At 40.2% G+C, this 18,310-nt stretch overlaps 2 protein-coding genes across 4 annotated transcripts in view; both read right to left on the reverse strand.

Moving 5' to 3' along the window:
* Nucleotides 1-4,627, reverse strand: part of LOC307269362 (serine/threonine-protein kinase DCLK2-like) — a gene marked incomplete at both ends in the record, with an annotated part of 13,754 nt that extends 9,127 nt beyond the window's left edge. Inside the window, one exon of the mRNA XM_080052324.1 lies at nucleotides 4,207-4,627. Coding sequence (XP_079908450.1) covers nucleotides 4,207-4,627 — 421 coding nt within the window. The remainder of the gene's footprint in view (nucleotides 1-4,206) is intronic.
* A 3,074-nt stretch (nucleotides 4,628-7,701) lies between these two features.
* On the reverse strand, nucleotides 7,702-16,291 carry LOC307269361 (NLR family CARD domain-containing protein 3-like). Of its 3 annotated transcripts, none has more exons than XM_080052321.1 (12): nucleotides 16,160-16,291; nucleotides 15,338-15,433; nucleotides 14,975-15,079; nucleotides 14,717-14,821; nucleotides 13,950-14,054; nucleotides 13,679-13,783; nucleotides 13,047-13,210; nucleotides 10,978-12,751; nucleotides 10,700-10,873; nucleotides 10,194-10,370; nucleotides 10,041-10,087; nucleotides 7,702-9,914 (listed from the first exon to the last, which is right to left on the reverse strand). In XM_080052321.1, the coding sequence occupies exons 2-12, from the start codon at nucleotides 15,409-15,411 to the stop codon at nucleotides 9,394-9,396; spliced, it is 3,351 nt and encodes a 1,116-aa protein (XP_079908447.1). In that variant the 5' UTR covers nucleotides 15,412-15,433; nucleotides 16,160-16,291; the 3' UTR covers nucleotides 7,702-9,393. The 3 variants fall into 3 exon arrangements, with proteins under 3 accessions (XP_079908447.1, XP_079908448.1, XP_079908449.1); XM_080052322.1 differs by having other exon boundaries at nucleotides 15,338-15,425; nucleotides 16,160-16,271; XM_080052323.1 differs by lacking the exon at nucleotides 14,975-15,079.
* Nucleotides 16,292-18,310: the final 2,019 nt, after the last annotated feature.

An 18,310-nucleotide genomic window follows, 5' to 3' on the forward strand; every position in this document is an offset into this window, starting at 1 on the left:
GGTCAATGTGAAGTCCCCAAAGTGACCTGTGTGTGTGTCTGTGTGTGTGTGTTTGATCGTGTGTGTTTGTGCGTCTGTGTTATTGTGTCTGTGTGCGTCTGTGTTATAGTGTCTATATGTGTGTGTGTGTGCGTCTGTGTTATTGTGTCTATGTGTGTGTGTGTGTGTGTGTGTGTGTGTGTGTGTGTGTGTGTGTGTTTTCAGACAGTGGATGAAGTAAACGTGACAGCAGACGTCAGATTCACTCCCGTCTCTGGCTCGTAGCTGTGAGGTGGAACAACATGAGGCTCATGGTGACGTGGATAAGCAGCATTGTTCTTATATTATCTGTCCCTGTGTTTCAGTCAATGCTGGAAGAAGTACTTTGACATTTAAAAGTTGCTTCGAGGAGTTGTCAGTATTTGTTCATTGTAGCGGCACCTTTTGCCACAAGCGGTAGAAAAATCGGACCAGAGCAAAGGCATTAATACTAACTATATAGGCAAGGCAAGGCAAGGCAAGTTTATTTATATAGCACAATTCAGACACAAGGCCACTCAAAGTGCTTTACAGGGGCAAGATTAGAATACATAAAACACATTATAAAACATTTAAAAGCGAATAAAAGAAGCAAATAAAAATAAAATAAAAATGAAAACTCGATTTAAAAACATAATAAAAGAAGCAAATAAAATGAAAATTGCAAGTTAAAAAGGAACCAAAAAAGTCTTCAGACTCGATTTAAAAGAACTGAGAGTTGCAGCAGACCTCAAGTTCTCTGGGAGTTTGTTCCAGATTGTTGGTGCATAAAAACTAAAAGCTGCTTCTCCTCGTCCTCCTACAAATAGCATTCTTTGCACTGATGGTCTCATTTGCTGTTACAGGTCATCTATGATCATTAGAGGAAACATTTAAGAATCAAACGAATGTAGTAAAGCGAAATCTACAATATTAACCTCTGAAATGTTGTGTTGTTGAATATTAAAGAGTCGCATAAATTGGACGTTAAGAACAATCTATACGATAGGCAGAGAACAAACACTTCATAATTGCACTCAGGTACAGTTCTTGGGTAAATACACTAAGTTATTTACCACCACTGATAGTTATTAAGCATTTTGTTATAGTAAAACCCGTTTAGCTGCTTAATAGCTGCAGGTTAACATTTGAACGGGAACGCATTAAAGTGAGTAAACCTTGCTAACTTGATTTATTAAGAAATATCTTTAATGCACAATCACACTCATTACATTTATTATCTTTTTCAGATGACATAGCTTTAATAAGATCAATTATATTACAATATTTAATCGTGCTAATGCTCTGGTACAGATTGCTGCCATTAGCGTGTACAGTAGCTCACAGCCACTCTCCTGTATTGCCTTATATGGTTAAAACTGTTTCACCTTCTCTCTCTCTACCTCTCGCAGGCAGAGCTCGCTATCTTTCAAGCACACAAACACACACACACACACACACCTTTCTAACAAACCCACACACACCGTTCTCACACACCCAAACACACAGACACAGACACCTTTCTCACACACTCGTCAACCTCAGTAGCCCTCAAACACACACCCCTCTCTCTCTCTCTTTTTTTTTTCTCTCTCTCTCTCTCTCTCTCTCTCTCTCTCTCTCGCTTTCTCTCTCTCTATTTCTATCTCTCTATCTCTATCTCTATTTCTATCTCTCTCTCTCTCTCTCTCTCGCTTTCTCTCTCTCTATTTCTATCTCTCTATCTCTAGCTCTATTTCTATCTCTCTCTCTCTCTCTCTCTCTCTCTCTCTCTCTCTCTCTCTTGCTTTCTCTCTCTCTATTTCTATCTATCTATCTATCTCTCTCTCTCTCTCTCTTCCCTCTGTTAAATTATATTCCCATTACGTGTTCACACTTTCTGGGCCAGGTTTTGTATTGTGCGTGACCTTGTCCCGATCCACTGACTCTCCTGACTTTCCCTCTGCTATCGGAGCCAGCTGGACAGGACTGCTGTGGGTTTTTTTATTCAAATACTTTCAGAGTGACTGATAAAAAAAAATTAAACGGGCGCCAACACGGACTGTTTGGTTACCGCTTCAAGTCCTGCTGACGGCCGGGATAGCACAGATGGTCATTAGTGAACACAGTTTCTTGTTTTTTTGTTTTTTTAACAATTTCACACATATGCTTGTTTTTTTTATTTTGTACATTTATTTGTCAGAGAGAGAAGCATTATTTTATGCATTAGGCATTCAATCCTTAAACAAAATGTGGCACTGGTTTAATTCCAGATCGGATGCCTATTATGGACCTTAAATAGTGTCTTCTGTTATTGTAATATGTTGAATAGATGTATTTTTTGCTCCTGTTTTGATGTCTTGGTTATTGTCTTTTCTGTGATTTTTGTAAATGGAGATGCTGTAATTCAAGACAAAATCCAGACTTGCTCTGGCAATAAAGTAATGTCCTATCCTATCCTATCATCACCAAAATTATCTAGATTTTTTTTTAAACGAAAATATATCCCAGATTATCAATTAAATATACAAAATCCCAAATCATAATGTATGATTGATTGATGTATGTATGCTGTAGTATATATACTATACACTCTGAATTTAGCTATCATAGAACCGCCTTGAGTTGTCTGATGACGTAAACACATACAAACATGGTTATCTTTCCTATGTGTCTTTACCCATGAGACATACTGTATGGTCCAGGATGGAAGTAAAAAATAATGTATAGAAGTCGGACTGATATTCAGAAAGACCTGCAATTTTCCCTATGCGGCTAGAATGATCAAATAAGTCATTAATGTTTCCTACATTCTCTGCTCTGTTGGTAATGTAATAACTCCACTGAAGGCTTAAGAGTGATGATGCATCTCTGAGTCCTTCAGTGCGTCTCTGTCTGAACGGCTTCCTGGCTCTGACACTCATCAGAGAACATTACAACCAGTCGCACTGATGATCAATATTGATGATAATTCACGTTACTCACTCACTCCGCCTCTGGTCTGTTTCCGCCCAAATGACTTTAGACAGAGCAGAAGAGCAGAAGGACTGAGCTATACGCTTTCTATTTCACTTTCATACATTGAGAGTGGTAGGATGTCCTATAGTAAGGAGGGGCCGCCCAGTAACCATGAGGTCTCTGGTTGGATCCCAGCACTGGACAGGAGGGTGTTAGTAGTAAAACTAGTGGTGGCTGCTGTTACATCTACTGTTCCCATCATCTCTACCATGTCCTTGAGCAAAACACATAACCCCAAACTGCTCCAGGGGCGCTGTACTATTGCTGAGAATGCTGACCCTTTGTGTGGACCCCCTCTGGAGTGTGGGAACTTGAGCGGGGATATGAGAAAAGACAAATTTCAATGGGCCTTGTGTAAATTGACTCATAAAGATAACTCAACTAACTTAACTTGTGATTCAAATATTGATGGTTTGATTCACCAAACCTTAAGGCTAATGCATTATTTTAATGGACATGTAATTAGTTTATGTTCCAGTGAGATTCTGAGATCATATGTCCTCTTAAAGGAAATGATTATTCAAGAGTGTAACCAAATGGGACACCAGTCAGGGGAGATAAAGGCAGTCTCATTGTGGTGGTGGGTGTTTGATTTAGGAAAAAGAAATGTTTCGATAAGAATCCCTGAAAACTTATTGTGACTTCAATAAACTATGCACCACTACCTGATGGTCTCTGTACTGATTATCTACTAGTACTGTTGATGTGCACAGGAATAAATAATTCAAGTGTGTTTGCATAACAAAGACAGACAGAGTAGGGGAGACAGGGAGGAAGTTTTAAGGAAGACAGATCGATTGATTGGTCAATGGGGAGAGTGACACTTATATGGAACCTTTTTAAGAAAGTGCTTCACTTAGTTTTGCCTGTCATTCTCACAAACCTGTGTCGCCCCCTGACACTGGTGCAGAAGCTCAGAAAAATCCTCAAGAAGAGCCCAAGAAATGTTTCAGTTTTCGGATTCTACTGTTAAAAAAAACCTGGTTGTACAGCAGAAGGTATAAAATCCATGGGAAATCCCCGAAGGATTATATTACCTGATGTAGATGCATCTACAGTTTTACTGTTATTACCAGAATTACACAGGGGGACAAATTATGCACTGTAGCTTTAAAAGCACACCAATGCCTGTCGTTTTGAGCCTTCTAGAGGGTGTAGTGTACAACAAATGAATCAATGGTTAACAAGCAAAGAGAAAGTTGAGAGTCCTACCTTCCACCAGCTCGTCCATACTGGTGATCTTCTTGCTTCCGTCTATAGTGTAGATGGATCGGACGCCTTGAGGCAGATGCAGGTTATCGGCCAACGAGCGCGTCAGCTCCATCAGCAGCGCGTCGTAGGAGCGGAACCGATCACTGGAAACGGCGTACACCAGTCCTTTAAAGTACCGGTCTCCGTTGCGATAGAATCTGACTTTTTTAGCCTTTTTCTCCGATGTGAGCGTCTGTAAGGTTCGGGTGCGGTAGTAGCTACAGTTGGCGCTGTGTGCGGGACTAGGGACCAGGCTGCTGCCCCGCGAGCTGGGCCCCGAGCCCCCCATAGAGTCATCTCTCTTGGGGCGAGTGGAGCGACCTCGGCGGACCTTGTCGCGTTCGTCGAAGTGCTCCAGTTCGAGGGTCTTACTCAAAGACATGGTGAATACTAGTTTCGGGAGCGTTCAACAGTTTCCAAGGTACAGAAAATTCATCTTCAAACACCGACTTATTATCCTCGTAATTTGGTCTCCAGCGTCTTAATAGGCTTTAGAGGAACTTTTCCTGATCAGATGTGTTGTAAACCTTAAGCTCAGTACCTGTTAACTTTTCTAGTACCAGGATATACCTATGTAGAACCAGAAGTCTTTTTCAGTCTGAAAAATATGATTTCTTTAGGGGGGGGGGGGGTCAAAAAAAATTCAAACCCCTACCAGAAGACTTAGAAATATTCTTTGTAGTCCAGTTGTCCTTATGAACCAGTATGAACACCAGTTGGACGTGTCATCAAAGTGACCTTCCTCTAATCCCAGTTCATTGTTCTATAGATTTGGTACAAGCCCGTCGAGACTCAGTAATGCACCTGCTTTACACACAATGCCACAATGCTTCGGATTCCGTGTAATCCAGTTTGGTTTTGTCCCGTTCGCTTAAATCGGTCAGTTTCACATGGTTTACTGACGAGAATAATGTCCCATCTCAGGATATGCACCGACCGGCTTTCCAATATGTCTCCTGGTGCAGAAAAAAAAGAGCAAGATTTATATCAAATTCAGACATTTATGGACACTGAACACAAGATCGCAAAAATGTAAGGTTAGATTTTTTTAAGATTTTACTATAGCCTACCACACAGACTTATTGTATTAATTTGGAAACGCATCAATACCTCTCCTGCTCCCATAGATTTTGCATAAATGTTTCCCAGTCAAATCAAACATGCAAAGGACGTTGCAAGTTGAATGCACCAATATTATATTCAAGAAAAATTGAATTTCCTGCCAGGCCAGAGTGAGGGAGAAATCCCCCCCATTGATTTGTAGTCAAATAAATTGTACCTGCACTGCAGCCTGAATTAAAATACGAGAGCTCGAACATTAGGAGATTATGAAACCTGTGATATGTTTGTCTGTGTATTTATCCCTTAAAACGTATTGACTTTATATTATCTATCCGCCCTTACACTGCTATAAGCTGTGCTGACAGCGTCATTCAAACACACAGACACACACAGACATACTGTACATTCACACAGAGAGACACGCACACTGAGAGGGAGGCACCTACCAATAATGCCGTGAAACCGGTTGTGTTGCTATGGAGGCTTTCTCCTCTTTCCTACGGTGTTTCGTGTGGATCTTGTGGCGATCCAGACGTTTAGCTACAGCAGCCTTTACAATAGGTCCATGACTGCAGCGCTAGAACCGAGCCGAGCCGCCCCAGGCCAGTGCGTTTACCCGGGATAGAGGGATGATGAGGCAGGTGCATGAGGACCGGGATGCACTGAGACAGACGGCGGACAGCAGCATGGCCGCTGCAGCAGAGAGAGAGAGAGACCGGCTCAGCACCCCCTCCCCTACCCGCTCCTCCCCTCTCCTCCGCGGGGCTACGTGATGACAAAGTACCGCCCCCTCCTTCTCGCTCTCTCTCTCTCTCTCTCCACTCCACGTCTTTGTCTAGCTCGCTCTACCGCTCTGTCTTTTGTCTGGAAAATTCAAATTCACTTTGTTTTAATTAATAATTAAACGACTACAGCGGGGGGTTAAAACTGCCAAAATCCCAAATAATTTAATTAATAGGCTACGTGATTCATTCCATCCTAAATAAATGTTTTCCTTTGACGTTTTTTTTTTCAAAGTTTATTAGGTAAGGAGGAACAGAGCCTATAAAAAATACAGAATAATGAATCTACTACACAGCGGTTGAAACTCGTAGAGACATTTGTTAACGTTTTTCTTTACAGCTTATTATGTATGAAAATAATGTAATTATAGCCTACATAAATACAGAATAATATATCTACTACAGAGGGGTTAAAAATCCAAAATACATGAGTTAATATTACAATAATTCGATCGTAAAGACAATGTTGTTTATTTCACATTTTCTTTCAAGTTTATAAGTTTATCTACGAGTTTTATTTTGAAAATTAGCCTACTGCAAGTTCAACTTCTGGTATTGCTTCTAATACACTGCCTGGACCACTGTTGGTAAGTATAGGATGATAATAACAACAATTATTTGAACAAAAAGTTACATAACAGACTTGCACAGTGTTTAATAGCCCAAACTAATACATAAAAGATGATTAATTACTATAATGGCTGTAGTTATAAATAATTCTCTCCCATTAGTGAATTAAATATTTAATGAGGCGATGGTGGGCGTGGCTCTAGATGTTACTTTTGTTAATTTAACTTTTATTTGTAGAGTGCATCACTGTTTGGAAACCTATTCATGATCTAATACCAACCACATAGTTATCAAGTTAAAAATAAATTATTGACAGACCTCAATATTTAAAAAATAATAATGATATCTGTGAAAAACCATTTAATTCCATGTATAAAGCTTGTGTATGTACATTCAATTGTGCTTTACAATTGAGTAAAAGTTTATTTTGGTAAATGCACTTATTCAGTTCTTTCTTATCTTACACTTATACAACAAATCACTTACCACAGAAAACTATAGTAATCCCAGGTCATTATCAAAGAAAAAATTCACCTTTATCATATCTGGATCTTGGTATTATACAGGCTTTTATTTTGACACATGGATGGTAAGGGACCCCACCCTTCCTTGGCGTGTTGGGGGGTTTGTGGGGGTGACAGCTGGGACCCGATGCATCCAGACCGCCCCTCCCCTTTACTCTGGGCAAAACCACTGAACCATTCAACCAGATATGACAAGGTGGACAAGCCTTTATGTTGTTGTACACATGAATCAATACAGATAAAGATAAGAGTCTATTTATTCACGCTATAATTCAAAAAACCATTTGGAAAACCATAGAAAGATGTATTTTGCGTTCACAGTTGAGTTAAAAGGTTTTGATTTGTGTAATTTATTGTCATGTATTTATAAAGTCTTGGGTTAAAATCAGCGATACGTCAACTGCATGATTTTTCTCTCCTCGTAAAAATACATTCAGACTTAGTTTTAGTTTTAAACATTTGAAAAAAATTATACTTAAGTGCAATCTGATCAGTAAGGCTAATACGACAACTCTCAGTGCAAGATTAAAAACCTTTATTCTTTATGATTATAAATGAAAATCAACATTATACAAGAGTTAATTTGCAAAAACAGATAAAGTGTCAGTTTTAAATCATTTTAATACATTTTGTTTAATAATTCCGCACTCCAGAGAACAACGCTCAAACTGGTCTGATAAGGAATGACTTGCGTATGTTTTGTTTGTTTTTTCAAATAAACTCTACACATAAACATGATTCTTAACATGAGAAAACTGATCTGATGAAGAACTAAGAGCTAAAAAGTGAGACACAAATAGGCAAATCAAAGAAAAGAAAATTAAATCTCAGTGAAATGATCCCCCACATATTTTACAACTACCTCCATATAGTTTACAAAACACAAACTGAAGTAGGATACACATAGCCTATGTATGTACACACAACTAATGCTAGCAAGTTTGTATTCAGGCACAGCAGTGCTTTGAGCTAAATGCTAACGTTGGAATGCTTAAAATCTCACGTATTTGAAACTCTTGAAAGTTTCAGAAACTTAAGTAAAAACAAAGTAATAAAAAAAATAGTTTTAAATGACTTATCAACGCGACACATTTATGTCAGGACGCACAAATACAAACTATTTAAACAGTACATGAACATAGCTGCTCAAAGTACAAGGTGTGGTTAACACAATGACACTAAAGGACAATCAGCTATTTATACTGTACATACAAATGGAATGACTTTTGGTTTCATCACCTTTCAAATGGACCCAGTGTTGTCTGATCTCACATGGCACACCCCATTCCATTATGATGACATTGCTCATATGATCATTCCCTGGTATTTGGATATAGTGTTTCATAGAATAACGACTAGGAAAGGTTATGGACACAATTGCATTTAAAGTTATAAAGAAACTACACCACGACCATATCTGCTGTGTTTTGATACTGAGATATTGTAATTAATATAAAAATATGCCAGAACTAACCGAAATTTTATTATTCCTGTAATATTGTACTATGTAAAGAAAATAATCTATATTTACCAGACCAGTGATTTTGAGCTCCTCAAACTCAACAGTAACAAGACAGAGCTCATGGCTGTGGCCCTGAAGGTTGGAGATCTCCTTCTTGGTGTAGGACTGCTGCTCTATCTGCCCATCCCCCGAGGTCCGAGACCTGGGTGTCAATTTGGACTCTACCATCGCCCTGAACTCCCACATCAAATCCATCACCAAATCTGCCTTGTGTCATCTCAAAACATCTCCAGACTCCAGCCCTCACTAACCCTTATCCACACCTTCATCACCTCCCATCGGGACTACTGTAACAGAGTCATGATCAGGGTACCTAGTAATGCCCTGAAAAGACTCCAGTACGGACCCACACCAAGCCCTGGCAGCTCTTCACCCCTTCCTGCATTCTCCTCCACTGGCTCCCAATCAAGTCCTGCATCCTCTTCAAACTCCTCCTCCTAACCCACACATCTTTCCACGCCAAAGCCTCATCATACCGCATCTCAAAACGACAAACTGGTGTTCTTAACTTTTTTTTCTGCCAACACTAATTTTTGAGATATGAAAGTAATTTGCGTCGTGAAAATTGCACAGGTCTAGATTGCTTAGGATGCTGGTAAGAACAATTCAGCAGTCCTCTGATTATATGGAACATGTCCCGACTATCCACATGCTAATCTAAGCCCACTAGTTGCTTGTGTGAACGTACTTAGGTCAGCTTGCAGAATGAAGCTGAAGAACGACTGTAAAGTTCGACAGCTGGATAGAGGGGCTGGTTGAACTTTGTGTTAAAGGTATAGAAGTGGGTCAGTGTGTCAGAGGAAACTTTGTAGAAGGACAGAGTGCCAGCGGGCCAATCCAGATACATTCCCAGCCTACTGGAGCGCGAGCAAGGAGAAGCTGTAGAGACTCTCTCTTTGCTGCCAGGGCCAACCACATAACACGCCTCTTTAGAGCAAGTCAGAAACCAAGACTTGTCATTGGATCCGAGCTTGCTTTGAATCAAAACCCCTTTACTATCAATGGTTCTGTATGTTAAACCAATGATGAAGGGCTCCACCACTTCCATCTCCCAGTAGTAGCGCTTGTCCAGACCCTGTGCACACAGCACCTGTTGGCAGTGGTCGGAAGGTAGCTGCTCCTCTTCCACGCAGGTCACCTTTCTGTTCTCTTCAGAGAGATGGAGGTTCTTGTGGGCCGTGCTGGGGTCCAGAGTGAGCTCACAGGCATCTGGAGGTAAGAAACAAATGTATTTCAGTAGCATAAACGCTCATAATATTGTAATATACAGCTTAATGTAAAGCTCTTGCATCCATCAATATTCAGCAAAAGTTCTGAATTTTCACAGATACTTACATTTCTTGAATCCAGGTTTCATGCGGCAAATTCCACCATGTTCAAGACTGCGAAGAAACATGATAATTAAAATTCAGAACAACCATTTAATGGCCAGCAGCAATTATTTTTTAGTTCAGTAAAAAAGTCCAAAAGCTCTAGCATAATAATTACTTGAGTTCAGTAGTGAGCTTGTAATGTTCATCGTTCTTCAGCTCAGAGAGCATCTCCACGCCTGAGTCTCCTGGGTGGTTGTAGCTCAGGTCCAGCTCCGTTAGATGAGATGGATTGGACTGAAGAGCCGAGACCAGAAATGCACAACCTTTCTCTGTAACCTGACAACCCGACAACCTAGGAAAACAGAGTATGGCATACAGGTTGAACAACCGGACGACAAAAGTTTGTCCGACCTTCTGTGAAAAACAAGGAAAGTTGTCTGGAAATGCATTGCTACATACAGTGAGCATTACTGCTAATAGAAATTGGATGTTATAACTGAACAGTGACAATCGGCCCTATAAACAAAGCCATTTGTGGCAGCCTGAAGTATTGTCTACTCATTTGCATCATGGCTGTCTGTTAGAGAAACGTAAAAAAAGCCATTTGACTTCGTGATCACTTGTGGCGGCCTGAAGTATTGTTTACTCATTTGCTGTCTGTTATAGAAACGTTATAAGTACCTCAGTTTCTTCAGTTTGCAGTATTTACTCGAGAGTCCTTTGCAGAGCTGCTCTACTCCTGAATCTGTCAGGTCGTTGTTGCTCAGATCCAGATCTCTTAGAGGCGAGTAGGGGAACTTCAGACCGTTGGCCAAATGTTCAATCCATTCTGGAGTCACTTTGCAGTCTGCTAGTCTGTTTAAATATATACATACAGAAGATGATCAACATACACTACTAAGCAATGTAAAAATACAGCAACTAGATTATTTGAGATATTACAGGGAAAGTTAACTTACATGGCTTTTTTGGCGCACCTCACAGCTGGTATCAGCCTCCTTCTGCCTTCCTCTGAAGTGTTGTAACTCTTCAAGTTCATCTCTTCCATTTCATTATTTGAAACCTGCAGCATGTAGGCCAGGGCAGAGCAGTGCAGGGGAGTCAGCGGCTGTGTTTTTGAAGGATCTGACGATGTCAGATATTCCTGAATCTCATCTTTGACTTTGTGATCTCTCATCTCGACCATAGTCTGGAAGAGGTTGATACTGTCATTTGGAGTGAGGGCCTTCCTCCGGATGGCTTTGAGGTGAGTCAGGATCTTCTTCTCTGTATCTTGGCTTGGGTCCGGGGATGTCAGCAGACCCTGAAGGACTTTCCTGTTGTCTGCAACTACGAGACCAAAGAGGAATTGCATGAAGAAGGCCAGGTGGCCATTCTTCTTCTCCAACACTTTCTCAACTGTCATCTTTAGAAGATCGAGTAACGTGTGGTCTTTGTCCTTTGTCAGCTTGAGGAAGTCGCCAAGCTCTTCTGTCTTCCCGTTTGTGAAACAATCATAGACAAAAAGAGCTGCGAAGAACTCTTGTACAGTCAGGTGTACAAAGAAGACAACCCTTTTCTGAGAAAAGACATCTTCAACCCTAAGAAATGCGTTGAAAAAACCAGAGAAGATGGTTGCCTCTTTTATGTCAATCCCACAGTCTTCCAGGTCTGTATCATAGAAGATAAGGTTGTTCTTCTGCAAATGGAGGAAGGCAAGCTTTCCGAGTTTCAGAAGAAATTCTTTGTGTGTCTCCAGAACACTCTCTTTGTCCATGTCTGTCTTCTTCTCATACTTCCTGCTGCTGCGTTTCGTCTGGGCAACCATGAAATGCGCCATCATCTCTGTTAGAGTTTGAGGGATTTCAGCTTTCTCCATATGCCTAAAAATCTCCTGAAATAATACGGCAAAAATCCAGCAGAAGATCGGAATCTGGCACATGATGTCAAGACTCTGTGAAGAGTGAATGTGCGAAATGATGTTGTCAGCAAGGTCTTTATCATTGCTAAATCTCTTCCTGAAATACACCTCTTTTTGTGGGTCGCTGAACCCTCTTATCTCCGTCACCATGTCGACACATTTTGCAGGGATTTGATCGGCTGCAGCTGGACGGGAGGTTATCCAGAGTTTGGCATCAGGGAGAAGGTTTCTCTTGATGAGGTTGGCTAGGACATTCCCCACAGATGATTCGTCAGTGACGGATGTTAGCGGTTTGTTGTCAAAGTTCAGTTGAATCCTGCTTTCATCCAGGCCGTCCAGAATCACTATGACTCTCGCTCTGTCGTAATACTCCTCCGAACTCCGAAACGCAGGATGGAAATCTCTCAAGAGCTTGTCCAAGCTTCTGTCATCTGTACCCAAATTCAGTTCTCGGAAAGCTAGGCAGAAAACAAAATCAATGTCCTGGTTTTCTCTCCCCTCTGCCCAGTCAAGAATGAATTTCTGCACAGCAAAGGATTTTCCGATGCCTGCAACGCCCTTTGTCAGGACTGTTCTGTTGGCTGTCTCTTGGCCCGCCAAAGATTTGAAGATGCCACTGAGGCTGACTGCTTTTTTAGATTTCAATTTCTGTTTGACATGTCTGAATGAATGTTCTTCATGTGGCCCTTCACTCTCTCCAGTGGTGATGAAGAGTGTTGCGTAGAGGCTGTCCAGGGCGCTCACTTTGTCACCATTACCTTCAGAGGTAAAGGCATATTTCTTTTGCATTGCTTCCTTGTGATCCCTCTTTGCTTTCAACAGATTGACGTCGCCTGTAACAATAAAATATATATTTACAAATTCCAATAATAAGGAGCGGTGAATAACACATACTTTAGCTAGGTCATGCAAGAAGCACAACCTTACCAAACATCTTGACTTTGTGACGACAATTTTATCTTCTTCTATGTCCAAATGCAATTTGAAGCCTGACATCCCCACAAAGTTGTATACTTTTAGTTATGAGAAACTTGATGCTTTACAGCTCGTCTAACTTCCCTTTGAAGTATACAAAAAGTACCAATCTCTTACTGCCATTAGTTGTAGTAGCAGTGAAGGTAATCTTACAGGTATTTCTGCAGTCGTTGCAGGGGTAATCTCTTGGTGAACCGGTCTGGTCCCAGTCTGAGCTGACACACTGTTTGCATGACCAGTGTCCACAGATGCAATGAACTGGATTCTTCAGGTTCTCCATACACACTGAACACATGGACGCCTCCGCAGGGACCAGGCTGTAGGGTAAGCAACAAATGACATGTTAGTCCTACCTGATCAGTTACAGTGATGCCATGGACCAAACCAGGAGGCTGACTTCTCTGAGGCAGACAATGTCCATTCGTCCAAATATTGGATTCAACATGATCAAACACAGACTCAACCTAAGCAGTGCAAGCTGCCAATCATCCATTCATCCTGGGCAGTATAACAATCCTTTATGATTACAGCATATGATGTCTTAAGAAACGGTTTAGTAAATTTGCCAGTCAGTCAGGGATTATGTCACAGGGGCAGCAGTTCCAGTATGGGACCCCAAACTTCCCTTTCCCTGGCAACAACAACCAGCCCCTCCACACCCAGAGCTTTCAGCATATCTGGACAGATTTCATCAATCCCCTTTTGCTACAGTGGAGTGGTTCAACTTCTTTTATTTCTCAAGGCAGGAACTTATTTATTAGAAGTGAACAAAATATAGAATTTACCATTTGACCTTTTCATCATGAAAGGTCATCGGAGGCGCCATGGATGCGTCACTCTTGAAAGACAAACCGCTGACACTCTGGGACTCATCTTCACTCGTCTTTACACTATAAAGACAAGATACGGTTTCACTCAATAAGCTATAAAACTTCTTAATATAACTTTGTGAGGCTGTCCTTAGTCACAGTGGTACCTTCAGTTAATTACTTCAGGAGCTGATTGGCGCTTCAGACATCAATTTATTTCCTAACAGTGCTCAAAATGTGGGATTACCGTTCTGACTGCCCAACACCAAAGGTCATGGGAGGTGCCATGGATGCGTCACTCTTCAAAGAGAATCCGCTGATACTCGAATACCCATCTTCTCTCGTCTTTAAGCTATAAAGAGGAGAGAATGATCAAATTAAAACATATTGAAATTACTAAAGCTTTAATGCTGTCCTTATGTGCTTTGAGCTAAATTAAAATATACAGTACATTGTTTTGTTTTTTTTGTTTTTTTTTAACCTTTATTTATACAGGTAAATCCCATTGAGTCCGAAGACTCTTTTGCAAGGGAGACCTGTTCCCATTTTACACGTTACCATTCACACACACATTCATACACCGATAGCAGGCTAACTATCGACATTCACACGAAGCAAGGTGGGTGAAGTGTCTTGCCCAAGGACACAACAACTAGGACACAGGTGACAGGGCGGGGATCGAACCTCCAACCCTTTGATCATCGGCCGACCCGCTCTACCACCTGAGCCACAGTCGCCCCAAAACATTGTGTGTGTGTGTGTGTGTGTGTGTGTGTGTGTGTGTGTGTGTGTGTGTGTGTGTGTGTGTGTGTGTGTGTGTGTGTGTGTGTGTGTGTGTGTGTGTGTGTGTGTGTGTGTGTGTGTGTGTGTGTGTGTGTCATATTGTTATTATGCATAGTAAAATACAGGTTTCAGTTAATAGATCACACATAACAAATTCTAATTGTAGGACTTTCACTGAATGTAATACCCAGTCTATTGTGCTAAAACACTTTTTACAGTGTGTATGATTACCGTTTAGACTGCCTTAGACCAAAGGTCATGGGAGGCGCCATAGATGCATCACTCTTTAGTGAGAAACCGCCGATACTTGACGACTCATCTTCACTCGTCTTTGGACTGTGAAGAGAAGAGATTTGTCAACTCAGAAACATCGAGGACCTACTGAAGCTAAAGGTAACCTGAGCTCACTGTTTAAGTTCATGCATCACACAAAAAATGTTAGGAGTGCTATTTATCCATTGTTCATGACATCACTAAATGCAGGATTACCGTTTTGTGTGATCAATACGAAAGGTCATCGGTGGTGCCATGGATGCATCACTCTTGAAAGACAAACCGCTGACACTTGAAGACTCATCTTCAATTGACTCTGAACTATAAAGAGAAGATATTGATCCACTTAGAAAGGTAAAAGTAACTTTATAAAACTATATGTTTTAGTAGAGTGAATATAAGTACAAAAAACTGACAGCATTTTTCTATACAAAGTAAGATACATGTTTAAACGTTATGCACCAAAGCTGCAAAATGTTTTGTAATATTTAATGTCTTGTGTGCAAAAATAAAATGTTATGTTTATCCTTTGTTTGTGACATCACAGCTGCCTGTTTCTGATTGGTTAATAGTTGATACCTGATTGGTTCCTCAGGTGGTCTGGGGGACAGAGATTTGCGTCTCTTCCTCGTCTTCCTCCTATCCTCAGACATCTTTACTGCTGCAACTGAAACACTGACACAGTTTGTACAAGAACACATTAATTAACTCAGCAGCATGACATTAGCTTTTATTAGGTTTTAATTTATCATTCCCCACAAGTGTATTTATCATTTCTGTTAATTTTGGGATCGATATCAACAATTGGCAAGGTTAATCAAAGTAGGTCTGTAAGGAAAGATGTTGTCATTTATAGCCTATAATATAAATAAATGCATTAAAACTGAGTGAGAGCAGCAACTAAATATACTATCATCCAAAATGACTAAAAACTGTTTGGTAAATGTGATTTAGAAATATTATTTTTAAACTTGTATAGAGAAAGTCAACTCAGATTTTAACTGCCAGTATATTTCAATGTGCAGCAGGCCCTAAATCGGGAACTCTCAAGACTGCGTTCTGCGCATGCGCATAACACCTTATCTCAAGTAAACATTTATTATGGCTCATTTCCAACTGCCACAGCAGCCATGTTTACCATTCGCTGTTGATACAGAACTAAACGTATGTTTCGGTATATTGTATTAGGTATAGCGACTTCACTTTATGTTTAATGTTTTTTCTCTTAACATTTTTTATTTAACTCGAGGCTTCGACCGAGCTGACTGAGCATGATTCTGTTGCACTTGTACATTGCAGAGAAACAACATGTCCTCCGTACACCAAAGTGCGCACTTACACCCAACACACACACACACACACACACACACACACACAGTCCGCATTAAGGTTTCTACTCACGTCAACCTCAGAAAGGTTCTTCTTCTATTTGCTTTTTTCTTTAAAGAAATTCCAGAGACGTTTCTGTCGACACACAGACATCAGGCAGACGGGAGAGAAATGGAAAGTCCCCGCTCACTACTTTAGTTTCGGTTTCATCCCCCGCCCCCCACCTTTCATAAACAGACTAGCCTACGTGTGCGTTTGTAATTGCAAACTACACTGCATTCACCCTTACACGACTAAAGACTATATTTTTTCTTCAAAAAGGACAAGCTTTACCGATTATGTTTTGTTAAGGTGGAAGCACAATATTTACTGTGATAACTTGAAGACATGAAGATACACATGACAACATAAAACTGTGTATTTTATTAATAAGACTAATATAATAGCTATAAGGCCTTAATTGGTATACAAAGTACAATCTATTTCTTTAAATCACGAAAAATAGCCTAAATCTAACAACTATTTTAAATGCTAAATAGCCTATAATATTTACACTAGATCAAATCATATGTTGAAAATTAAGTTCTGAATTATTTGGAACCAAACATTTGACATTTAACTCCTTATAGTTTTTAAGATAGAGAGCACTTAATTTTAACAATGTAACAAAGGCTTGCTCTTTTCTTTCAGTCTAATACCTACTGTACAGTAGTGAACATATAACAGTGTGCAGACATGACGCAGCTTCTGCAAAACACTAACGCCCTCTAGAGGAAGGATACCAAACTATCGTTTACATAAAATCGCCTTTGGAAGTTATGATTTTAAACCTGTCAGTCTCTTTATTACAGACCGAGCCATTCAAAGTTCCAAACACACATTACTAACTGTGACATATTCACAGTCATGATGTCACAATCATCATTATGTGGAAAAATAATTGCGCTGAATTATTATAATAGAAAAGTATGTAATCCTTTGTCTTTTGTTTCAAAATAGAAATTGGGAGAGCATGTTTACAGAGTTGTAGTAGCCATTTTTGGGGGGAAGTAAAAGACCTCAATACTTTCACCTAAACTGACTTTGTCACACCGGAAAACCACGAGGCAACCATGTGGTCTGACTGACGTCCTCATCTCACTGGCTGTGGCACTGTCCATGAGATACAACTAACTGAAGTAGATTTTTTTAGTTTAGTGCAGTTTAGTTCACATACCAACAATATAATGTGTGGTAGAGACCTGTACAGGCTTTTACTGAAATCGCACCCAAAACATTTGCATATTATAATACAAACACACACACACACACACACACACACACACACACACACACACACACACACACACACACACACACACACACACACCTTTAGTGTGAGCTCGTCCTCGCTCTCTGCAGTGAAGTCAAACTTGGCCACGCCTTTCACTTCTGAATGCTGGCCTGGGATTGGCTGAGCTGGAAACGGCAAGAGGAAAGAAGTTGTGGTTAGACACCTCAGAAAACACACATGCACTTGCACACGCGCGCCCTTTACTGTTCACACACACACACACACACACACACACACACACACACACACACACACACACACACACACACACACACACACACACACACACACACACAAATATATATTTATAAAAAGAAAAATAAGTAGTCATGTTAAAAGCTGGTAAAGAGCAAACAGATAACATACATTACCAAGTGGGCTCTTTTATGCAAATTAAACCAATTTTTGTCTATACAGTTTTTATCCTTCATAATTTGCATGACATAATTAGCCCTGCAACCCTCCCTTGCACCAACTATTTTGATGTATCAGTATACACAGTCAAGTGTGCTTATATTTGTTCAGCTGCATGTCTGTGTCTGTATCTTCCTGTACATTTTTAAACTTTATTTTAGTATATTTGCAGAGTTAATGTGGTGTAATGTGTAATAAGGTGCAGTGGAATTATTTGCATGTGTCACCATACTTGGCCAATATAGTCTGATTCTGATATATGAATCCGACTGTTTTAATATATGAAAACATGACAAACACCCAGTAACTCTGCAGAGGACTACCCATTTCAAGTGTATAACTGACTTCCCTTTTTTGCGTTCAAAGTTTCAAAAATCAACTCGTCTTAAATAAAAGAAACATGGCTACTTACATATTTAACAAAACACCTAATTCCTTCCTTGTTCCTCGGTAAAAAAAAGATCTTTGTGTGTTGT

The sequence above is a fragment of the Ammodytes marinus genome, assembly GCF_949987685.1.
Source record: "Ammodytes marinus genome assembly, chromosome: 23".
Lineage (NCBI taxonomy): Eukaryota > Metazoa > Chordata > Actinopteri > Uranoscopiformes > Ammodytidae > Ammodytes > Ammodytes marinus.

What these genes read in the sequence shown, in the direction of transcription:
- LOC307269361 (XM_080052321.1), bottom strand. Translation starts at nt 15,411, where the DNA reads ATGTCTGAGGATAGGAGGAAGACGAGGAAGAGACGCAAATCTCTGTCC. An exon ending in CATGATGAAAAGGTCAAATG is followed by an intron (nt 13,211 to 13,678) that starts GTAAATTCTATA and finishes CTTACCCTACAG; the next exon opens with CCTGGTCCCTGCGGAGGCGT. An exon ending in GAAACCTGGATTCAAGAAAT is followed by an intron (nt 9,915 to 10,040) that starts GTAAGTATCTGT and finishes TCTTACCTCCAG; the next exon opens with ATGCCTGTGAGCTCACTCTG.